Source organism: Phragmites australis, chromosome 5 (assembly GCF_958298935.1).
Source record: "Phragmites australis chromosome 5, lpPhrAust1.1, whole genome shotgun sequence".
In the NCBI taxonomy this organism is placed as follows: Eukaryota; Viridiplantae; Streptophyta; class Magnoliopsida; order Poales; family Poaceae; genus Phragmites; species Phragmites australis.
Window position 1 is genome coordinate 34,152,945 of NC_084925.1, and position 20,644 is coordinate 34,173,588.

At 43.8% G+C, this 20,644-nt stretch overlaps 1 protein-coding gene across 1 annotated transcript; it reads left to right on the plus strand.

The window, feature by feature from the left end:
• The first annotated feature begins 6,560 nt into the window (after positions 1 to 6,560).
• On the plus strand, positions 6,561 to 9,452 carry LOC133919359 (auxin response factor 8-like). Its single transcript, XM_062363736.1, has 3 exons — positions 6,561 to 7,927; positions 8,011 to 8,963; positions 9,065 to 9,452. Exons 1-3 carry the CDS (start codon positions 6,851 to 6,853, stop codon positions 9,132 to 9,134), a joined length of 2,100 nt encoding a protein of 699 aa, XP_062219720.1. The 5' UTR covers positions 6,561 to 6,850; the 3' UTR covers positions 9,135 to 9,452.
• The last annotated feature ends 11,192 nt before the right edge of the window (positions 9,453 to 20,644 follow it).

The following is a 20,644-nucleotide window of genomic DNA, read 5'->3' on the forward strand; positions in this document are numbered from 1 at the left end:
AAGGAACGACATGATGCACTACTCTTGCAAGGTCAAAGGGTTGCTTCCCTAAGCCTTCCTTCATTGCTACAACATGTGGACATTGTTTAGTTGTATGACAAGCACCTTTGTCATGTAGTTCACAATACAGTGTGCTTGGGTCACGCAGTGCCTGTCCTCCTCGACCGCCTCAACCTTTGTGACCTCTATCGCTTTGGTCGATGTGGCCTCCACCACCCAAAGCTTCGACGATCTCTTGCAAGACGTCCTTGGGCTTGGATTCTATTTGGTTGATCTCTTTTTGCTTTGAAATATACACGAAAGCATCGCTTTTCTTTGAGTGCTTCGACCTGTCTTTCGGTTGGCCACTACTTCCTTCCTTGATGAAGGGAGAAGGCTTCGATGTTTTCAACGCTACCATTTCTCTCTTCCTTCGCTGATGGTCTTCTTTGAATATTGCATATTCCTCCATTTTGTCGAAGAGTTCCTAGACACTCTTCGACCTTTTGCATGCTAGCTTGCTGCTAGCAACCTTCCTTTGATGCCCTGGATAGCAGCATCAATGATTGTATCCTCACTCACGCCCTTCGCCAGATAGCGCACATGTACAAAATGATGTATGTAGTCTTTGCGTGGCTCCGTCGACTGCTGCTTGTCAACAAAAAGGTCACCAGCTGTGAGTTTTTCTGCATGATTGCCTTGGAATTTGCAGAAGAGGGCATCACGCAATTACTCCCATGAATATATCGACCCTGGAGGTAAGGTGGAGTACCAAGATCTTTCCATTGCTTTTACTACCAACACGAAAGCCTTCACCAACAGATTCGACTACTATCTCAATGCTCATGATGAACTCCCTTGGATCTGATTATCCGTCAAACATCACTAGTCTTGGCATTTTGAACCCCGAAGGCCAAGCCTGGATTGGCAAACTAGAGGATAACAGGGAGTCTAGGTTGCCTACGCGTGACTTGGACCGAAGATCTAGGGAAGCCCGTGTTGCAAATACTAACAAAGGGGTGGAGGTGTACCGTGTCTAATCATTCTCGTGCTGCAGCATGTTAATTTGGCCTTGCAGTTGTTCTAGAGTTCTTCTAGCTTTGTCATCTAGTCAATGGTATTCAGCCACCTTTCGACTCACTGACAAGTTCTCTAGCATATGCTTCTTTTGTGCTATTTGCTATTCTAGGTCCTTGGCTTCTAACCATGCATTTCTTTTTGCTTCGGTTTATTCTTCTTGTCATCTTCATAGTCTTCAAGGTGATCGAAGTCTTCATGCTTTTCAAAACAAGGAGCCTTTTCTTTGGCTGTTGTCGAAGCTTTGAAGTGAGTGTGAAGACTATTCTCTATCTTTCACATCGAAGCATTTGCATTTTCCGGGTGAGTTGGCTATTCACGAATTCGACCACCTAAAAGGACAATAATATCGCTTAGAGGGAGGTGAATAGACGTTTTTGAAAACTTCGTTCCCTTGTTCAATAGTTGACCTAAATTTGCAGCGGAAATGAATTAACGGATTTTTTACAAGTAAAAAAACTAAATATGCTAAGCTCAACTAGTGCACAATCACCCTAAACACATATGAACGTTACAACCCTAGGGTGACAAAGATTATTCAAATCTAGCAAGATATGAAAGAAACTCTAATCGAAAGGTCCAAACCTACTGATCAGATATTTCGATACTATTTATCAAATGTTCTGATACTATTCATTGGATGTTGGAACTATTCATCGGATGTTCCAATATTTGAATCTTATGAAATTAACTCAAGGCGCATAAAATGAGCACACAAGCAATAAAATCAATGTAATACACAAGAGTAAGGAAATACGGAGATAAATGATTTGTTACCGAAGTTCGAATATCCACTAATATCCTACGTCTCTGTCTAGAAAGCTCGATCACACTTGAGCCGAGTCTCTTTCAACCCTTTTCCTCACGAGGTTGTATAATGCACTCATCGTCTCTACTATGGCCAACTCTTTCTCCACTCCGGAGATTGTGAGTTCTGTTACCACTTTCATACCTCCTCATAATCTTCACTTGAGGAGATCGTCGGCAATCCACCACCAAGCCATCTAGGAGATGGTGGTCTCCAAGAGTAACAAACTCCCGAACTCGCACCCGATCAACTCTGAGTGCTCAAACACAAGCAACTAATATGCTAACTGTGGGCTACCAAAGCACCACACCTCTCACACCTCTCTCTCTCTCTCTACTTACTAAGCCACAAAGACCTTGGACATCACAAAGCAATCCTAAATAGAGAAAGGGAGCACTCAAAGGTGGAACAACAAGTTCCAACACCAATAAATCCTTTGCAAACACCAGATAAACAATTTCAAACCTCTCCAAAGACTTTGCCCAACGCAAGGAGGCAAATGTGTATTTATACCCCACTCTGAAAAACCAGCTGTTGGATACACTCTGTAATGATCAAAACTTCTGATCCCCTGATTGGAACATCCGGTCCTTCGAATCCCAACGGTCAGATCTGGTAAAAATAACACATCGAAACATCCGAAGTTAGCACAGCTCATCCACTGAAAAATGGCGATAACTTTTGATCTCGATGTCCTATTTTGATGATCTTGAACTCTACGGAAAGTTTATTAAAAGGGCTACACATCCATACTGAATTCATGATCTCAACCACATTGGATCAAAACTAGGAACACTCCAAAAGCTATTTCGGACATTTTCACCCATTGTACAATGTTTAATCCCCCAAGATTAAACTAGGTATCACATAGAACGTGCCAAACACCACTAAGGCTTGACCACAACCACTTTTCACCACTAAGACCGACAACAACAAAGGATTAAATCTAAAACACCTTTTAGATACCCCGAACTCGTAAAACAAACTCTCAACACAAACCCATCCTGCACTAAGCACATGGTTTGAGCACTCGATACAACAATCGAGCAATGCTTTCAGTAACCCCTATTAATAATACGACTATCGATCCTATAACCCGGTCTCCCATCAAACTCCTTGAGACTGGCAAAACTAGAAATACCTATTCTAGTTATACCTTTGCCCAAGCAATCCCATCGGACTTGACGAACATATCATCCAAGCCCGACGCTTCTCATAGGCTTGTCATCAACACTTCACTTGAGCTTGATAATGATGTTCATCCTTGCTTCCCATCTCAGTCCTCTCTTGATCTTCTGGAAGCTTTATGAAATTCACTTGATTGCTTCCCATGCACCAAGAGTGGAGAACTCCTCTTTTCACATCATCTTCATTTGGTTTACCACAAAGGCATGAACCACAAGCAACAATTATATAAGTTATCCACTAAGCCTGTCTTGATCTTGCTCTTCCAACTTGGCATATTGAATATCTCAATTCAACTCATGCCTTCTTATGGAACCTAACCCCATCGCACTCTCAAGCACAAAGTATGTGGGTTAGTCTAGTCCATAAAACCTAATTGACAACTTTATACCTTAAGTCACTTGACCTTCATAAGTAACTTGGACTTCACTCTTATTGTCAATCTTCATATGGAACCTAACTCCACTCACTCTCAAGCACATAGCACATATGTTAGTCCATAAAACTCAATTGATAATCACATACCTTTAGTCACTTAATCTTCACAAGTGACTTAGCATTCACGCTTATCATCAATCTTCTTGAGCTTCTCCTTTATCTCATGAGCAGCACCTAAAGCTCATTAATCTTGATGCATATCTCTTGATCACATGACATTCCTCAATAAATACATACTTAATTCTCAATGCAACACCTATGGAACAACCTACTAACAATTCTCAATACAATTATTAGTCTATATATATTTTTATCAAATACCAAAATCACACTTAGGTGCTAGAAAAACCTTCACCATCCTCAATGCTCAGCACGGCCACGTCATTTTGTTCTTCTTGGCCCTCTTCGACTGCTTCGATTGAATTGGTGACCAGCTCCGCCACGATCGGAGGGGCAGTCACAGTTGCGTCTCCCCCCGGAAGCTGTTGTGTCTGTAGTGCTGCTGATGTATCATCGCCCTTCGGCTTCTTTTTTGGTGGCATGGCTTCGGATGTGTCGATCCCCATGGATAGCACCAACTGTTGGGAACTAGCATCGCCAATAGAGTGGTGTGCCTTCGGACCCCGGAGGAATTCAAAGGCTAGAGAGAAACATACATAAAGTGGAGAAGCTTTTGCTAGAATTAGTGTCATCCATCATGTCAATTATAGTTACGCCTTATATAGGCCATACTCAATCATTCTCTATTACAATTTATGAGATTACCCCTTAAACTATCCCATGGTTGGCATATTCGAGGGTATTACAGTATTTCCCTAAGTACATCAGATTATTTACGATCTTGCTCTTCATGGTCTTCGGTCGCTACCAATGGTCCTCCCTTCGATCATACCTTCGCCCTTTGCTCTGTCTTCGTGCAGGATCTGGGTCACCCTTCGCTTGGACCTCCGAAAGTCTCCACTCAGCCGCACCTTCAGTGTCCCTTCGAGCGACTCCCTCGTGGCGTCGAGCAAAGCCCTTCGGTTGAGCTCTGAAGGCCCAACGAAGTCTTCGCTCGTCCTGACTGTTGAAACCGTTACTTCGCATGGAGAGTCCGAAGGTTTCCTGCAACACGATAGATCCATGCTAACTCTAAATCTTATTAGTTTGCGGCATGTGCGGAAGTCTTCGACCTGACATCCGAAGGGTCTTGTGAGACCATTCCCCAATACATTTGTCTCCATCCTACCGATACATGGATTTATTGATATCCATTTTGTCCGTTGCGGGAGGTTATGACTTCTATCATCCACCATTAGTGTGTTGTGTCTTATACAGTTGCCCACTTGACACCGTGATATAACTTTATTTATTTTTTTATTTTGAGTTTTTCCAAGACTATTTGATATAAACCCTTCTTTCTCCTATTTTTAATCATAATTTCAATTATTATGAATTATGTTTCACATAGACTCTTTATTTAGATATTTTTCTTCGTAGTCCCAAAAAAAAAATGAACTACTACTTTTTCATTATTTGCTATTCTATAATTTAGCTATTTATTAATTGTATTTTATATAAACTATTTATTTAGGTATTTTGCTTCCCAATTTTTATATAAATCAAACTACTATTTTTCATAATTTTTAATTCCGAATTTGGATATTTATTAATTGTATTTGATTTACACTATCTAGTTTAATCTAGACCGTTAGATGATCATAACAATCGATAATGTAGATTATTTTTCTTTTTTTATTAATGTGGTAATTTCTAGCTCTTATATGAAAGTTGTGACTTTTTTAACTTTACTTATTAATATAATAGATTGATAATAACATGATACCCCTTCCGCCATGTTCCCTCGGTCCCGTTATGTGGATTCAGCAGGTTAGCTGCCACAACGTCAACGTACGGGTACCTAAAGCTGGTTCGGAGCTCTCTGTCCAGGGGACCTTGATGATGCTGACATTACCGACACCATCAACTATCCTTACTGCCAATGCTGCACCTTGAAAAACCCCTTCACCCTACCGTGGTAATTCGTGCAATACTAGTAGTATCTACTCATGTTGACTCAATTGTTGTCAATGTTGCCAATGCTGACTCAATTGTTGTCTACTGAGGTTCCCATTTGTATAGGCTGCGATTTCGGAGTTTTAGGTTGGCTGAAGAAGCGGTTATGATTATTGAATCTTAGTTGTTGATTTTTATAATAAATTTTTAATTTCTTAGCACATTAAAAATTAAAAAAGTTAATCTTAATCTATTTTTCAGCTTTTAGTTCATTTTAATCATAGCCGTTTTCTTAAATAAAAAAAACTACTACCATAAATCGGAAATAAAAGTCATCCGCTTAAATAGCTTCTGGCGCTTTTAAGTCTATCGAAATAGAGGTAAGTTATCCATTGCATCAACCTCTAACGGCTAAAGCTCGTACATTTGGAGACACAAAAATCTAAGTATTATTACTCATTCCAATCATAAGGAAGTGTTATTTTAGATGGTAGGTAATCAACATGTTTAAATATTAACTATTGATATTTTTTTAATACTATTTGATTGAACTTTTGAAAATAGTACATTTAGGTTTGTCCTCGTAAGTAGTTTCAAAATATTAAAATTTTATTATATTTTGCATATTTTATAGAGCCCGATTGATAGAGTTACAACTCTAAGAATTATTGGAGTTAGGTATTTCTAGTTTAGAAATTCATAGAGATAGAGCTATGAGTACATCAAAAATATTTAGATAAATAATTTTTTATATTTTAATCTAAATATAGAGATTTAAATCACTTTATCTTAAACTATAAACACAATACTTAATATAGATTTAGTATAGCTCAGTCAAATATGATTATACTAGTAATTAGTAATCAAAATAATATATTAGTGGTCATGTCAATATCTAAAGCATATTATTTTATAATAGAAAGGAGTAACATTTAGAGGAGCATTTCATATCTTCGCGTCCCAATATTTCATGGGAGTTCCTCAATGTACCACGTCCACAACAACTCGCACCGAAACTCTTATAAAAAAACTCGAACAGAAACTCACGGGCTTCACATAGTCACACACCACGTCCCTCACCCCTGTACCCAACGTTCACCGCCGCACACCATCGTGGCGCCCCGTCTCCGTCTCCCGCTCGTCGAACGGGCACTTATAAGTCGGAACGGGCTAGGTTTACTATTGCTCGTTACCGTGAGAACGGCACCTCCCTAGCTCAGAGCGCGCACTGCGCACACGACATTCACCCCCCCCCCCCCTCGTCTTCGTCTCCTCCACCTCCGTTTCCCACTCACACCACACCAAGAACACACGTCGCCGCGGTTCGCTCGACTCAACTGTGCCTGCCGTCGCGCTGGTGCGTTCCCGATGATCACGTTCGCAGACCTGACGGAGCCGGCCGCGGCCGGCGCCGAGCGGTGCGTGGACCGGCAGCTGTGGCTGGCGTGCGCGGGCGGCGTGTGCACCGTGCCGCCCGTCGGCGCCAGCGTCTTCTACTTCCCGCAGGGCCACGCCGAGCACGCGCTCGGCCTCGCCGGGGCGGCTAACCTCTCCGCGGCGCGCGTCCCGGCGCTCGTGCCCTGCCGCGTCGCCGCCGTGCGGTACATGGCCGACCCGGACACCGACGAGGTCTTCGCCAGGATCCGACTAGTCCCGCTCCGCGCCGGGGATGCGGACGCAGGCCCTGAGGACGATGCTGCGGCGGCGGCCGCCGACGAGCAGGAGAAGCGGGCGTCGTTCGCCAAGACGCTGACGCAGTCCGACGCCAACAACGGCGGCGGGTTCTCGGTGCCGAGGTACTGCGCGGAGACCATCTTCCCGCGGCTCGACTACGCCGCCGATCCGCCCGTGCAGAACGTTGTCGCCAAGGACGTGCACGGGGCCGCGTGGAAGTTCCGGCACATCTACCGGGGCACGCCGCGCCGGCACCTGCTCACCACGGGGTGGAGCACGTTCGTGAACCAGAAGAAGCTCGTCGCGGGCGACTCCATCGTGTTCCTCCGCGGTGACGTCGGGGACCTGCACGTCGGCATCCGGCGCGCCAAGCGTGGGTTCTACGGCGCCGGCGGAGGCGGAGGCAAGGAGGTCCCGATGACCGGGTGGGACCAGTACGCGGGCCTGATGCGAGGCAATGTGAGCCCGTGCGGGGCCGCCAGGGCGCAGGGCAAGGTGTGGCACGAGGACGTGGCGGAAGCGGCGAGGCTGGCGGCCGCCGGGCAGCCGTTCGAGGTGGTGTACTACCCTCGCGCGAGCACGCCGGAGTTCTGCGTGCGCGCTGCGGCGGTCCGCGCAGCGATGCGGGTGCAATGGTCCCCCGGGATGCGGTTCAAGATGGTGTTCGAGACCGAGGATTCCTCCCGGATCAGCTGGTTCATGGGCACCGTCGCCGGCGTCCAGGTCGCGGACCCCATCCGTTGGCCGCAATCGCCTTGGCGACTTCTTCAGGTATCCAGCGGTTGCTACATCTCAGTTACTCCATAAAACTTTGTGCTTGGTCCTCACTTTTTCAATTGGGGACGGTGCCGTAGGTGACCTGGGACGAGCCGGACCTCCTGCAGAACGTGAAGCGGGTGAGTCCGTGGCTGATCGAGCTAGTGTCGAGCATGCCGGCCATCCACCTCGCCTCCTTCTCGCCTCCGCGCAAGAAGCCTCGGATCCCGGCGTACCCGGAGTTCTTCCCCTTCGAGGGGCAGCTCCTCAACCCGGCGTTCCCCCCAAGCCCACTGGCACACGGCCACCACGACCACCATTACCTTCACACCTACCCATCGTTCTTCCCATTCCCGGACGGCAGTGCTCCTGCAGCCATACAGGGAGCCAGGCATGCGCAATTTGTTCCATCTTTATCAGATCTCCACCTTACCCACCTGCAGTCGAGCCTGCTGTACCCCGGGCTCCGCCGTCCCGATCATGTCGGTCCGAAGACTCCTATCCCGCCAAGAATCAACACTGACCTGACCATCGGCGGCGCGCCGGCGCGCGACGACGTGTCGTGCGCTCTTTCCATTAGCGCCACTAAGAAGCCAGACGCCGTCAAGCCGGCGGGGCTAGTTCTGTTCGGACAGACCATACTAACCGAGCAGCAGATGAGCCTCAGCAGCTCCGGCTGCGCCACATCCCCGGAGGCAACCGGGAACAGCTCGCTCAACTGGAACGCCGAGAAAGGAGCCAATGTCTCGGAGGGCTCGGGCTCCGGCGTCATCCAGAACAGCCCGACCAACAAAGCGTCGTCGGAGAGGCTGCAGTGGTTCAGGGACAGCAGCCAGATCACCGAGCTCAGCTTGGAGCCCGGGCAATGCAAGGTGTTCATCGAGTCGGACACGGTCGGCCGGAACCTCGACCTTTCAGCTCTGAGCTCGTTCGACGAGCTCTACGGCCGCCTGTCCGAGATGTTCTGCATCGAGAGCGCAGAGCTGAGGAGCCGCGTGCTCTACCGCGGCGCCACCGGTGAAGTGAAACACGCCGGCGACGAGCCCTTCAGGTAACAATGATGTCAGACAACTTCTGTGTCGATCCCACTGCTAGTACAATCTAAAGAATCACATGAACAATGAACTTATGCGCATTGCTCCCCCATTTCAGCGATTTCGTCAAGTCGGCACGGAGGTTTACGATATTAACCGATGCTGGGAGCGACAACTTAGGAAGCTAAGTGGGGAACAATAAGCCAATCAATCGAGAGTTGCCAACTGCGAGCATTGAGTTCTTAGTAGTTAGTATTTCTTGTTGTATAGCTGAACGTGGGCTATGTTTTGTTCTACTCCTTTCCAACTCTGAAGAGGTTTCATCGTGGCAGCTCGTAAGCAATGCCACAATCATTACACAGTTCTCCTTCTCCCCATGTATCCCAAGTTCCCAACAAGTGTAAAACTTGTGGGGGGGGGGGGTTATCCTACTGCTATCTTGTTCATCTCTGTATCCTTCGTCATTCAGACGCACTCCTTGATTCGCGTGTACGTACGTATGCAAATCCTGTGACCACTCATCAGTGTTTTGAATGCCCCCTTTGCCAAGGCCAGCCAATGCATCTGAATGGTGTACCAGCCTAGGGGCAAGCGTAGCAGCACCGCAGCACTCAGTGCAGACGCAGATGCAGGCTTCAATGTAATGCTGCTGCTGGGATATCATCGCAGCGGCGCTGTGCCATCACTGCTCCATGGCCCAAGCTCCAGGCGCCTTCTTCGTTCTCTTGCTGCCTGCCTGACGATGAGGTCACTCAAAAGAGCATCGTGTTGCGTTGAGTAAAAATATCTAAATGGGTCGTTGGGTGGGCACGATGGTATGGTACGGTATGAGATCATGAGTCAGTGTCCGGATCAAGCGCGTGGCACGGCTGTCAGCACGGCACGACCTGATTGAGTCGAGTCGGCACGAACACGGTTCGGTCCATGCCTGCACGGACACGGCTCGACCAGGAACAATTTGGCCCGACACGTATGGATCTGGCTATTTTCTATATATATATTTATAGCTTTTTTATCTGTTTTCTGTATTTTTATATATTTTTTAATTTTATAGCTACTTTTTTTTTATTTTATCGGACCGGCTGTGCTGATAGATCACTCGTGTGCCGTTGGATCGCCCGTGGTGTCGTGTCCGTTGTGCCTATCATCCCCATCGGACCGAACGTGTCACCGAACCGACCGATGAACCATGCCGTGAGACAAGGGGAGGCACGCAAGCTGATATGACTCAACCTGTTACAATAGTCGAACGTTCGAACGCGTGTCGTAGCCGGACGCGTGACAGACGACCGATACGAGTGACCCATTTAATCCCGGGCGCCTTTTCGGCATAAGTGCTGGGGGGTCCTCTTGCCCAGGCAGAGAAATAATTGCCACGTCTGGTTTGCCTAGCTGAAAAAAGGTCATGGTTGCTAGCTGAGGCCGACACCTCATCGGCTGCTCTAAACAAGAGGGGAGAACAGTGCCCGGATTAGCTAGTGACTCCTCTGGCTTTATCTCACATGCACATCGCCATCGGTCCACATTCCTGACGCTAACTTCGTCGTTGCCTTGTGCTGGAGGCAAATTCTATGGGGTCCGACCTCACGCGGAGACCCCTGCCGCGCGTCGACACATGTCCTCGTGTGCACAGAGGTAGACTTGCGTGTGCCGTCGGATCTCCCGTGAAGGGCTCAGATGAGGGTCTCACGAGCGTTCTATAGGGCCGGGCCTTATAGAATTTGCCTCCCCTTGTGCTGCCCCCCCCCCCCACCCCACCTACTCTCATGGGTCTTGGACGCTTGTTCGGCTGTTCCTATCTCTTACTACCTCGCAGTTGAAAAATGAAATGAAACTAGCAAAAATGTCGTCAATGGCAGTCCAGAGTCGCATTGCAAGTCTCTCAAGCTTGAGACCATTTTCCTTTCAGTCATTTCACCCGGAATACTGTATAGTAAGGTGATTGCAACGCTAGTCCCCAACTGTCTTGTCTGGTTGCGGTTTGCTTGCAGGGCTGGCGTTATTGGCCACACACGCATACACGCACAGTGCTGCTCTTGTTGTTGGGGTACCTATTATTTAGTAGCCACAGGGCACGAAATGCCATCGCACTCACGGGACGCTGTCCCGTCCCGCGCGACCTGTTGCTCTGAAAGAATGTTGCACCGCGAGTGACCAGGGGGGTGTGTGATCGCACGCTTTTGCCGGAGGCGTCGTCGTCTCTGCGTTTCGCTCGCACACGTACGACACCGATGGGCGCGCGTCGACGATGGCTGTGTTTCATACGACGAGCTGGGGCCGATTGTGTTGGCGTAGAGAACACGGTCAAGTCAAAGGCACAGGCTGCTTACCACCACGGCAAGTTGCCATGCTCTGTGCCGCAGGAGCTGGGAATTTAAGTCTTCGGCACCGTCCAAATGTTTTGCACGTTGGGATCGTCGGAACCTGCCTGCCGAAGCGTACGAGGGGCGATTAGCTTAATGAACTGGTTTGCTAATACGCGGGGCTGTACTAGATCTGAGGCGTGACCAAGTGCATGTAACCTTAATTTGGGGCCAAGTCATGACTTGCAGATGCGCTGATAATTCCACACCGACTTGTCCAGGACAGGGCATTTTTCGTCTTCCAGCTTTAGGATTGCTTTTGCTGTGCGCGTGAGCATGAATGTGGCAATCAGAGTGTGAGCACTTGATTGGAGTGATGTTTGACACATTTTCAAGCCTTTTTTTTCCTTCCTTTGATAGAAAATCTAGACTTTTATAATTGAATATAGATCTGTTTTGATCTTTTAAAAGATTCGATTCTATCTTTTGAAGTTTTTTTAATTATATATATAGGACAGAACACTTCATTATAACACACTAATCAATAAAGAATAAATAGCTTTTTCAATACTCTTGTGTCTCCTTTTGCAATTGTTCTCTAGAAGAATTATTAGACTACACCCAGTATCATCGGTTTCTCAACACGTTATTAGCACGAAGTTCTGCTGGAGACCAAACTAGCGAACGGATTTGCACTACATCGAACGGAAAGGTCATGAACTAGCCTATATGCCCTACCGGCACGAATCTATTTCGCAAAGATCGAAAGGTATGATTGATTTAGTACATATACTCGCAGCTACTGTCTTTTTGCGTCAAAATAGATTTGAATCACATGAACAGTAGCAAGTATAGTATAAACATCATCGCAATATGCATCTTGCTCGTCGCCGTCTTGCTGATTGTTTAACGCGCCACACCCGCACGGGTAAGGTGTGCCACCGGCGTGGCCACTGAATGGACCGGGTGGCAGCTAGGATTTGAAAACCCTAGCCACCCATAATCTATAGGAGGCAGCAGAGCTAAATTGGGTCGGCCCGGCCTAAATACTAAGCAAGCTAGCCCATGGGTGAAACCAGAGAAAATTAGGAAAAGAAAAAAAAAGAAAATCAGAAATTTGCATTTAGCCCCCTAGGTTTTCCATTAGTTAAGTGCCATCCTTGAATTTTTTGCTTTTAGGCCCCGAGTTGTTCTGAAAATTATCCAAAGGCTCTCTTTTTCGCATATTAGACCCTATGGTTTCTGGAAATTACGCAAATCCTTAAAATTTTTATAAACCCTAGGACTTTGCAGAAAACCCCAAAAATACTTTTTCTTGCAGAAAAGTACCTCTAGAATTTGAATCTTGCATTTGTTTTTGCAATTATACAGTATTTATTTCTATATCATTATTACTGTTTAAATTGTCATTTGTGCGTTTAAATTTAGTAATATTCATATAATAACATAAAAAATATCAAAAAATTATAGCAATCCAAGTTTAGCAACACGATGCAACTTTACTAGTAGTAATACTTGCGTTATTTGAATATGAAGATGGCCGGCATCACAAACAAGGAGTTCGTTAGGCTGAGTGCAGACGGCTGCAACTATCTCACTCGGACATTGGATGCCCGATTTGTACTGGGAGCAAAAAGACTCTACGCTACCATCGGCCTAGGAACAAGTAATGCAATGGTTCCCACAAAGTATGAGAATGATCAGGCACTTCATTTTCTCCGGCATCATCTCCCTCCCACTTTGAAGGATGAGTACATGATAATGACCAGTGCTAAGGCACTATAGGATGCACTTCAGGAGCGTTTCGTGCATCTTAAGTACATCATCAAGCCTCTTGCAGAGTAAGAATGGGTCTGACTTTGTTTTCTGTGACTACAAGTATGTCAGAGAGCACAACTCCGCGCTACACCGTATTTGCACACTCCTGTGTCTCTGTGGAAAGGAGATCATAGAAGAGGAGAAAATTAAGAAGACTATCTCCACTTTCCACCCGAATACGGCAATTTACATGCAATCACTGTCAATTAAAATACAAGAAGTATTCTAAACTGATTGATGTGTTGCAGTTTCATTAAGTTCATGAAGAAGTCATAAACAAAAACTCCTTATCCCAGCCGTAAGGAAAGAGAAGTGGCCTAGAAGTCAATCATAGCTCTTTCATAGCACGGAAGAACCGCAATAAGAAGTGGGGGAAGGGAGGAAGGAAAGTGGTGGCAGTCAAGGTTAAGCCTGGTGATGATAATGGCAAGACAAAGAAAGAAGTCAAGTCCTATGCTGAGCAGAACTAGAATCTACAAAGCACCAAAGCATGTTGCGAAAGCATATCAAAAAAAGAAGGAGGAGTAACCAGAAGCTCCCCTCACCATTGCAATGGGAATGGAGGTGGAAAGAGTAGCTACAATTGAAAGGGAAGCATCTTACATGAAAGTTGATGATACTCCCATACTGGCAGTAAAAGACCTCCCAATGAAAGATAAAGAGGCCTCTACTTTGCCCTCCGCCACTGCCATAGAAGATACCATGAAGGATGAAGCGGGAAACAATAACCATTATACAAGAAGTGGTCAGATATTTCGCAGAATCTATCTAGAATTAGAGTAATTAGCCATTTATTTAGTTGCTAAATTTAGAAGGATTGAATAAATGAATGAAAGTTCTAGAAGAGCTCGTTGTAAATAATATTTTTCTGTATTTAATAGAATGAGTCTGGTGCCCGAATGGAGGAAGTGTGTATCGTGGATCGTGGAACCATAAACACCATCTTAAGAGAAAAAGTGTATTTTCAGTCTATTAGAAATAACTCTAGAATGTGATGACTGTCACTTATAGTGATAATTGCATATTAGGTTCTGGAAGAGGTACATTCATAGTACCTATTGGAACTACTTTGCATATTAAAGAAGCATTGTTGTACGCCAAATCTACAAGAAATCTCTTAAGTTTTATTCACGCTAACGGTTTCCAAGTACAAACTAGTGAAGATAATAGGGAGCATCTACTCATCACTAAGCGTGATAGTGAAGTGAGAATACTAAAAAAACTTTCCTCCAGGAGCAGTGGCTTGTACTGCACTTGCATTAAAGCACCTGAAATATTCACTCGTAGTGCAGAATTATTCTTCCTATGGCATTAGGTCACCCTGGTCTTAGAATGATGAGAAACAAGATCAGGACATAAATGTAAAGAATTTTCCGAATCATGAAGATTTTGTATGCCCTGCATGCGCTATCAGAAAAATAATTATAAGATTCTTTTCCTTTAAGGTACAAGATAAAATCCCTTTATTCTTGGACCAAATCCAGGGGATATTTGTGGTTCTATCCAACCGCTTTCTGGCTTGTTTCGCTAGTTCATGGTATTGATAGACGCATCCTCGAAGTGGTCACATGTATGTCTATTATCTACCCGCAACCACGCCTTTACAAAGGTGATCTCGTAGATCATACAGACCAGGAATATTTTTCCTGACCATCGAGTCAAATCTATAAGAATGGATAACGCTAGGGAATTTACTTCTAAAGCATTCGATGATTATTGCACTGGTATGAGAATTAAAGTTGAACATACTGTACCGTACATCCACACTCAGAATGGGCTAGCCGAAACACTGATAAAAAAGAATAAAATTTATTGCTAGACCTTTGTTACCGCATTATAATTTGTTGGCTACATGTTGGGGATATGCAGTCTTACATGCGATAGCCCTTATTGATTATAGACCATCCTCCTATAACATCCATTCACCGATGCAACTAGTGCAAGGAGTAATTCCAAAAAATTCCCATTTATGCAAACCTGGATGTATGGTTTATGTGTCGATATCGCCGTCACATCAAACCACTATAGGACCTTTGAGAAAAGTTGGAATATATATCGGTTATGAGACTGCATCCATAATCCAATATTTAGAACCAACAAGTGGAAATCTGCATATGACCCGCTTCACTCATTGTATTTTTTTATTAAAATAAATTTCCGTCATTAGGGGGAGGAAGTATACCCTTGGATGAAAATGTCGGGAAATTATATGGCAGATCGAACGAATTGTGGCACATGATCCTCACACTAGTGAAGCAAATGATGAAGTATAGAAAATTATTGATTTGAAAAAATTAGAAAATGATCTGCCTGATCATTTTTGTGATTTGAAAGGATGATAAAGTCACATGTCCCTGCACGCAATGCACTGGAGAGGAAGGAAGTACCAAAAGAAGGTACCTCTCATCTTGTCATAGGAGCTCCAAAAAATAATAAAAAGGTAAGAAATTCGGTTCCTCCTGTCCTAAATAGTCGGAGATGTCTTGCAAAAGTGAAAAATAAGAGCTTACCAGAACCAATCACGAAAATTCCCCAAAAGAAAAAGAAGGGGGGTCAGTAGAGACTTAGCGATGGTATGGAACCTCAGGAGGTAGGCATACCGGATTTGAATCTTCCCACACAAGAAGAAACTAGCAAAAATGCATGTGCTGAAATAGAAATTGACTCTGGTAAACTAAAGGGTATTGCTCCAACAATAAGAAATAATGAAGAAGCACCTGGAAGTGCACCTGAAAGGAATTATGTAGAGCAAGATGTAGAAGCACCTAAAAGTGCAACCTATAATGAAATAGCAATGAACTATGTGAATTTAGGGGAATCCTGCAACATAGCAACCACAATATTTGACATATCTTCACAAATGAAATTGCCATAGTTATAGATCATTATCATGAGCCCGCATTGCTCACTGAATGTAGAATGAGGTCATATTAGGAAGACTGACAGAGGGCAATACAGTTGTATTGTTGTCCATGAACAAAAATGAGGTTTTTGGGCCAGTGTGCCACATACCTCTTCACATCAAACCAGTAGGATACAAGTGGGTTTTTTTATTCGTAAGAGGAATAAAATTATGAGATACAAAGCACGACTAGTGGAACAAGGTTTCACTCAACGACCAGACGTTGATTATGAAGAAACTTATTTCCCGATGATGGGTGTCATTACCTTTAGATATTTAATCTAGATGGCAGTCAACCTGAAGTTGAAAATGAAATTAATGGATGTTGTGATCACATATCTTTATGGGAGGCTAGATTCGGACATTTACATAAAGGTATTTGAAGGAATATCATTGCCGAATTAGGATACTAGAAATATACACTTTTATTGCGTATAATTGAATAAGTCGCTATATGGGTTGAAACAGTCAGGTAGAATATGATACAATCCTTTGAATGAATTTCTTGGAAAGCGAGGCTACACAAATTGTAAGAATTGTCCTTGTGTATTCATAAGAAAGCACTATAATGGATTTTACATAATATCCATATATGTAGATGATCTGAATATCATCGGTACAAAAGAAGAAATAGAGGAAGCAAGTTCATACTTGAAGGCTGAATTTGAAATCAAAGATTTGGGTAAAACCAAGTTTTGCTTGGGCCTGTAGCTAGCACATGTGGTAGATGAAATATTTGTATATCAGTCAAACTACACTTAGAAGGCGTTAGAGCGGTCTGGTTTTGAAAAATTATTTCCCACTAAAACCCCTATGGTCGGAAGGTCATTGCAAGCAGATCATGATCCCTATAGACCTAGAGAAGAGAGAGGAAGTATTAGTACCAGAATTTCCATACTTAAGTATAATAGGTGCGCTGATGTATCTGGTTAATTGATTAGGTCAGACATAGCTTTTGTAGTAAACCTACTTGTATGATACAACGCAGAGCCCACTGAAAGGCATTAGAAGGGCGTGAAAGATATTCTACATTACTTGCAAAGTAGCAAAGATCTGGGTCTGTTCTACAGAAAGAATCAAGATCTAAGTCTAGTTGGATACACAGATGTTGGGTATCTATCAGACTTGCATACATCGAAATCATATACTAGCTATATTTTTCTATGTGATGGAACTGCAATATCTTGAAAATTGTCAAAGCAAAGTCTTGTATCTACTTCGACAAACCATTCAGAAATAATAGCTTTATATAAAGCTACACGAGAATACGCATGACTTAGAAGAGTGATCAATCATATCTAGCAGTTATGTGGTTTGAACACTACTAACAACCCTACCATTATCTATGAAGATAATGCTACATGTGTTGCATAAGTGTAATCGGGATATGTGAAAAGCAACTTAACGAAGCATATCAACATCAAGTTCTTTTATGCTCATGAGTTGTATAAGATGAATGAAATAAAGGTAATACATAACAAGTCATGTGAAAATCTTGCAGATTTATTCACTAAGTCTTTCCCTATATCTAGTTTTGAAATATGTGTTCGTAGTATTGGGATGATGAGATTTAGAGAGTTATACATTTAGAGGGGGGAGTTTTCACATAATACCGATATGAAGAATTAAATCTTAGTCAAGAAGATTAAGTGTGCAAAGTAAATCATAAAGATTATATAAAGTATTTTGGGTGGATTGTACTCTTTTTTCCTTAGATGAGTTTTCCTGAAGTTTCTCATGCTAAGATATTTAATGAGTTAATTTATGTCACCATATCACGAGCTATGCATTCTTTCTCTTAATTTTTTCTACTGGATTTTTAGGGAGTTCTTATGAGATATATATATTTCGTAAGAAGTATCTAAGGGAGAGTGTTAGGAAATCTAGAGTTTTACAATCGATCGTGAGCCCATCTCAATCTCTTAAAAGATTCAATTATATCTTTTATGGGTTTTTAGCACTATATATACGGGGTAAAATCCTTTATTATAACACACAGATAAATATAGAATAGATAGACTTTTTCCTACTATTGTATCTTATTTTGTAATTATTCTTTTAAAGAATTGCTAGAACGATTTCTCAACAACTTTCGGATGGCTATGATTACGAACTGCCTGTCGGCGTCATTTACCTTAAGCCCTCTTTACCCTTTTCGAAAAAGGAATGGAGGTGAGCATCCGATGATGACTTATTTCCCATATCAATCCTTCTTTCCAAAAGGAAAAATCACGCCGACAGGCAACTGACCGCACCCTCCAGGCTCATTACGTGGGCTACCAACAAGTCGCAAGGGAGCCTGGCTAGCAACTACTACTACTGGTAGCTAAACAAGTACAGCACGCTTCAAACATGCATGTGTATGGGCATTGTGCGGCATGGCAACGACAGAGCGGGAGCACAGCTACTGAGCTGTCGAGCTAGCCTGCGGCGGTGTGCTGCGTGCGCAGGTGGCGCTGCAGCTGCTAGACACAATTCAGCCGTGTTGCCATGCATGGCAAAGGGAAGTACAGTAAGTATAGGGAACCCCACGGCATTTGTGGCCCTGTTCGACCGGACCACCGCCACAGAATTCCTCGCCTCTCGAGTCTTGACTTGACCCCCTCTTTTTTTTACCCTTTGCTTCTTTTGATCACGCAACGGCATCCGCATCTCGGCTAGCTTCCGCGCAAGACCAGTGACCATGCATGCAAAGCCGCCGAGGTGCCAACACCGCAAATGCTTGGGGAGAGAACGAGCGAGGAGTTCGCTGTGGCCGGGGAGATGGCGCGGACGCGGAGCGCCCGGTGCGGCATCCCGCGTCGCGAGCGGCGTCCTGGCAACGACGATCAGGACAGCCACCGCGCCGTGATGCCAAACTTTGGTGAGCGGATAGTCTGGGAAAAGTCAGCACTCTTCCGGCCCCCGTTGCGGTGGGGGCGGCATGGCACGCTGCAACATGCCGCCCTGCCCCCCGGGCCCTCCCTCCGTTGCCTGTTTGTAGTAGCGTCACTGCTCCACGCATTGCAAGTGCCATTTCTTTATGTGCGTGTGATGGAGAGATCAGCTACTCGTAGAAAAGGAAGGGTTCTCGTGCGGGTGATGCCGCAGGTGACGACAGCGCCGGGGTGAGATGGATGTCCCGCCGGGCCCTGCTGTCACCTCTAGGCATGCTTGCTTTTACTACTTCCCTATCCCAAATATAAATACATTTATAATTGCTAATTCACGAACCCGTGAAGTAATCGTAGAAGGCGCATGAGTATTACAATTTCATGGAAAAATTACCCATACGTTCAACATTTTGAGAAAAACATATAGCATTGTTTTAGAATTACTTACGATTGTTTGAAAATATAAATTTTATTCTTAAATATTAGAAACATATCCTGCCGATAATGACTATATCAACACTTCTTTTTTCCGAAGTGGTAGATACATAGTATGAAATAGCAAAAGATTGGAGGTTGGAACAAAAGACATGTCAAACCATATATAAACTTTTGATTTTTTTTTTTCCATATAACGTTATATCTCTTTCGTACTTTTGAACATTGGAACCCACAACTGATAGAATTTTGAAGGTTTATCTAGCTCTAAGTGTGATTTGGTAATTAATAATAATAATATCTATGTACTAACAATTATATTGAGAATTATTAGTAGATTGTTCTATAGAAAATACATAAGTAATAAATCATAAATTCGTTGAGAAATATTATGAGATCATATAAACACATCAATGTCATTGAGCTCTAGTGATGCTCACGAGATAAAGGAGAAGCTCAAGAAGATGGATAAGAAACATGAAAACAAAATCACTTGTGGAGATTAAGTGATTAAAGTTATGAGTTGTCAATTAGGTTTTATAGACTAACGCGTGTGCTTTGTGCTTGAGAGTGAGTTGGGTTTAGGTTTCATAAGAAGGTATGACTTAATTGACATATTTAATATGCCAAGTTGGAAGAGTAAGATCAACATAAATTTAGTAGACAAATTATATGATTGATGCTTGCGGTTCATGCCATGGTGATGTACCAAATAAAGATGATGTAAAAAGTGAAGACTTCTATGCTTGTTGCATAGGAAGCTATTAAGAGAGCTTCTAGAGATTGAGTAATGATCAAAATGACAAAGTGAAGAGATTGAAGATGCGAGATACAAAGTGGCTATCTATGGTAAAACAATGAAGGGTAAGCAAAGTGCTTAGCGCCGAAGGACAAATGCGATAGTGAATGAAGAGTGAAGGCTTTGAGCCAATGGACGGTGCGAGGCCATGTGAAGCTATGGGTGATCACATCAATACAAGAAAAATGCAAGAAGACATAGTGAAGAGCAAAGATGAGCTTTTATATGTTGAAGAACATCAAGTGGCTTAAAGATATAAAATATGTTAAACTTCATAAGTTGATGAACATCAAGCCAAAATCCGAAGTGGATATTTCTCAAGGCAAAGGTATAAATGATATATGACTATTGTGCTCAATGAGTCTTGATCAAGTGAATTGTCCCAATGACGAAATGACTTTAACGTTAGCGCCCCTCAAGGTGAAGAAAGAAGATGGCATGAGGATATTCATATTGGTATAGATTTTCTATTTGAATTTGAGTATAGAAATATCGTGCTATTAAGAGAGATGCAACATTGATACCCCCTCACCCCTTCTTGCTGGAGCTTCTGTTACACACGAGAGAA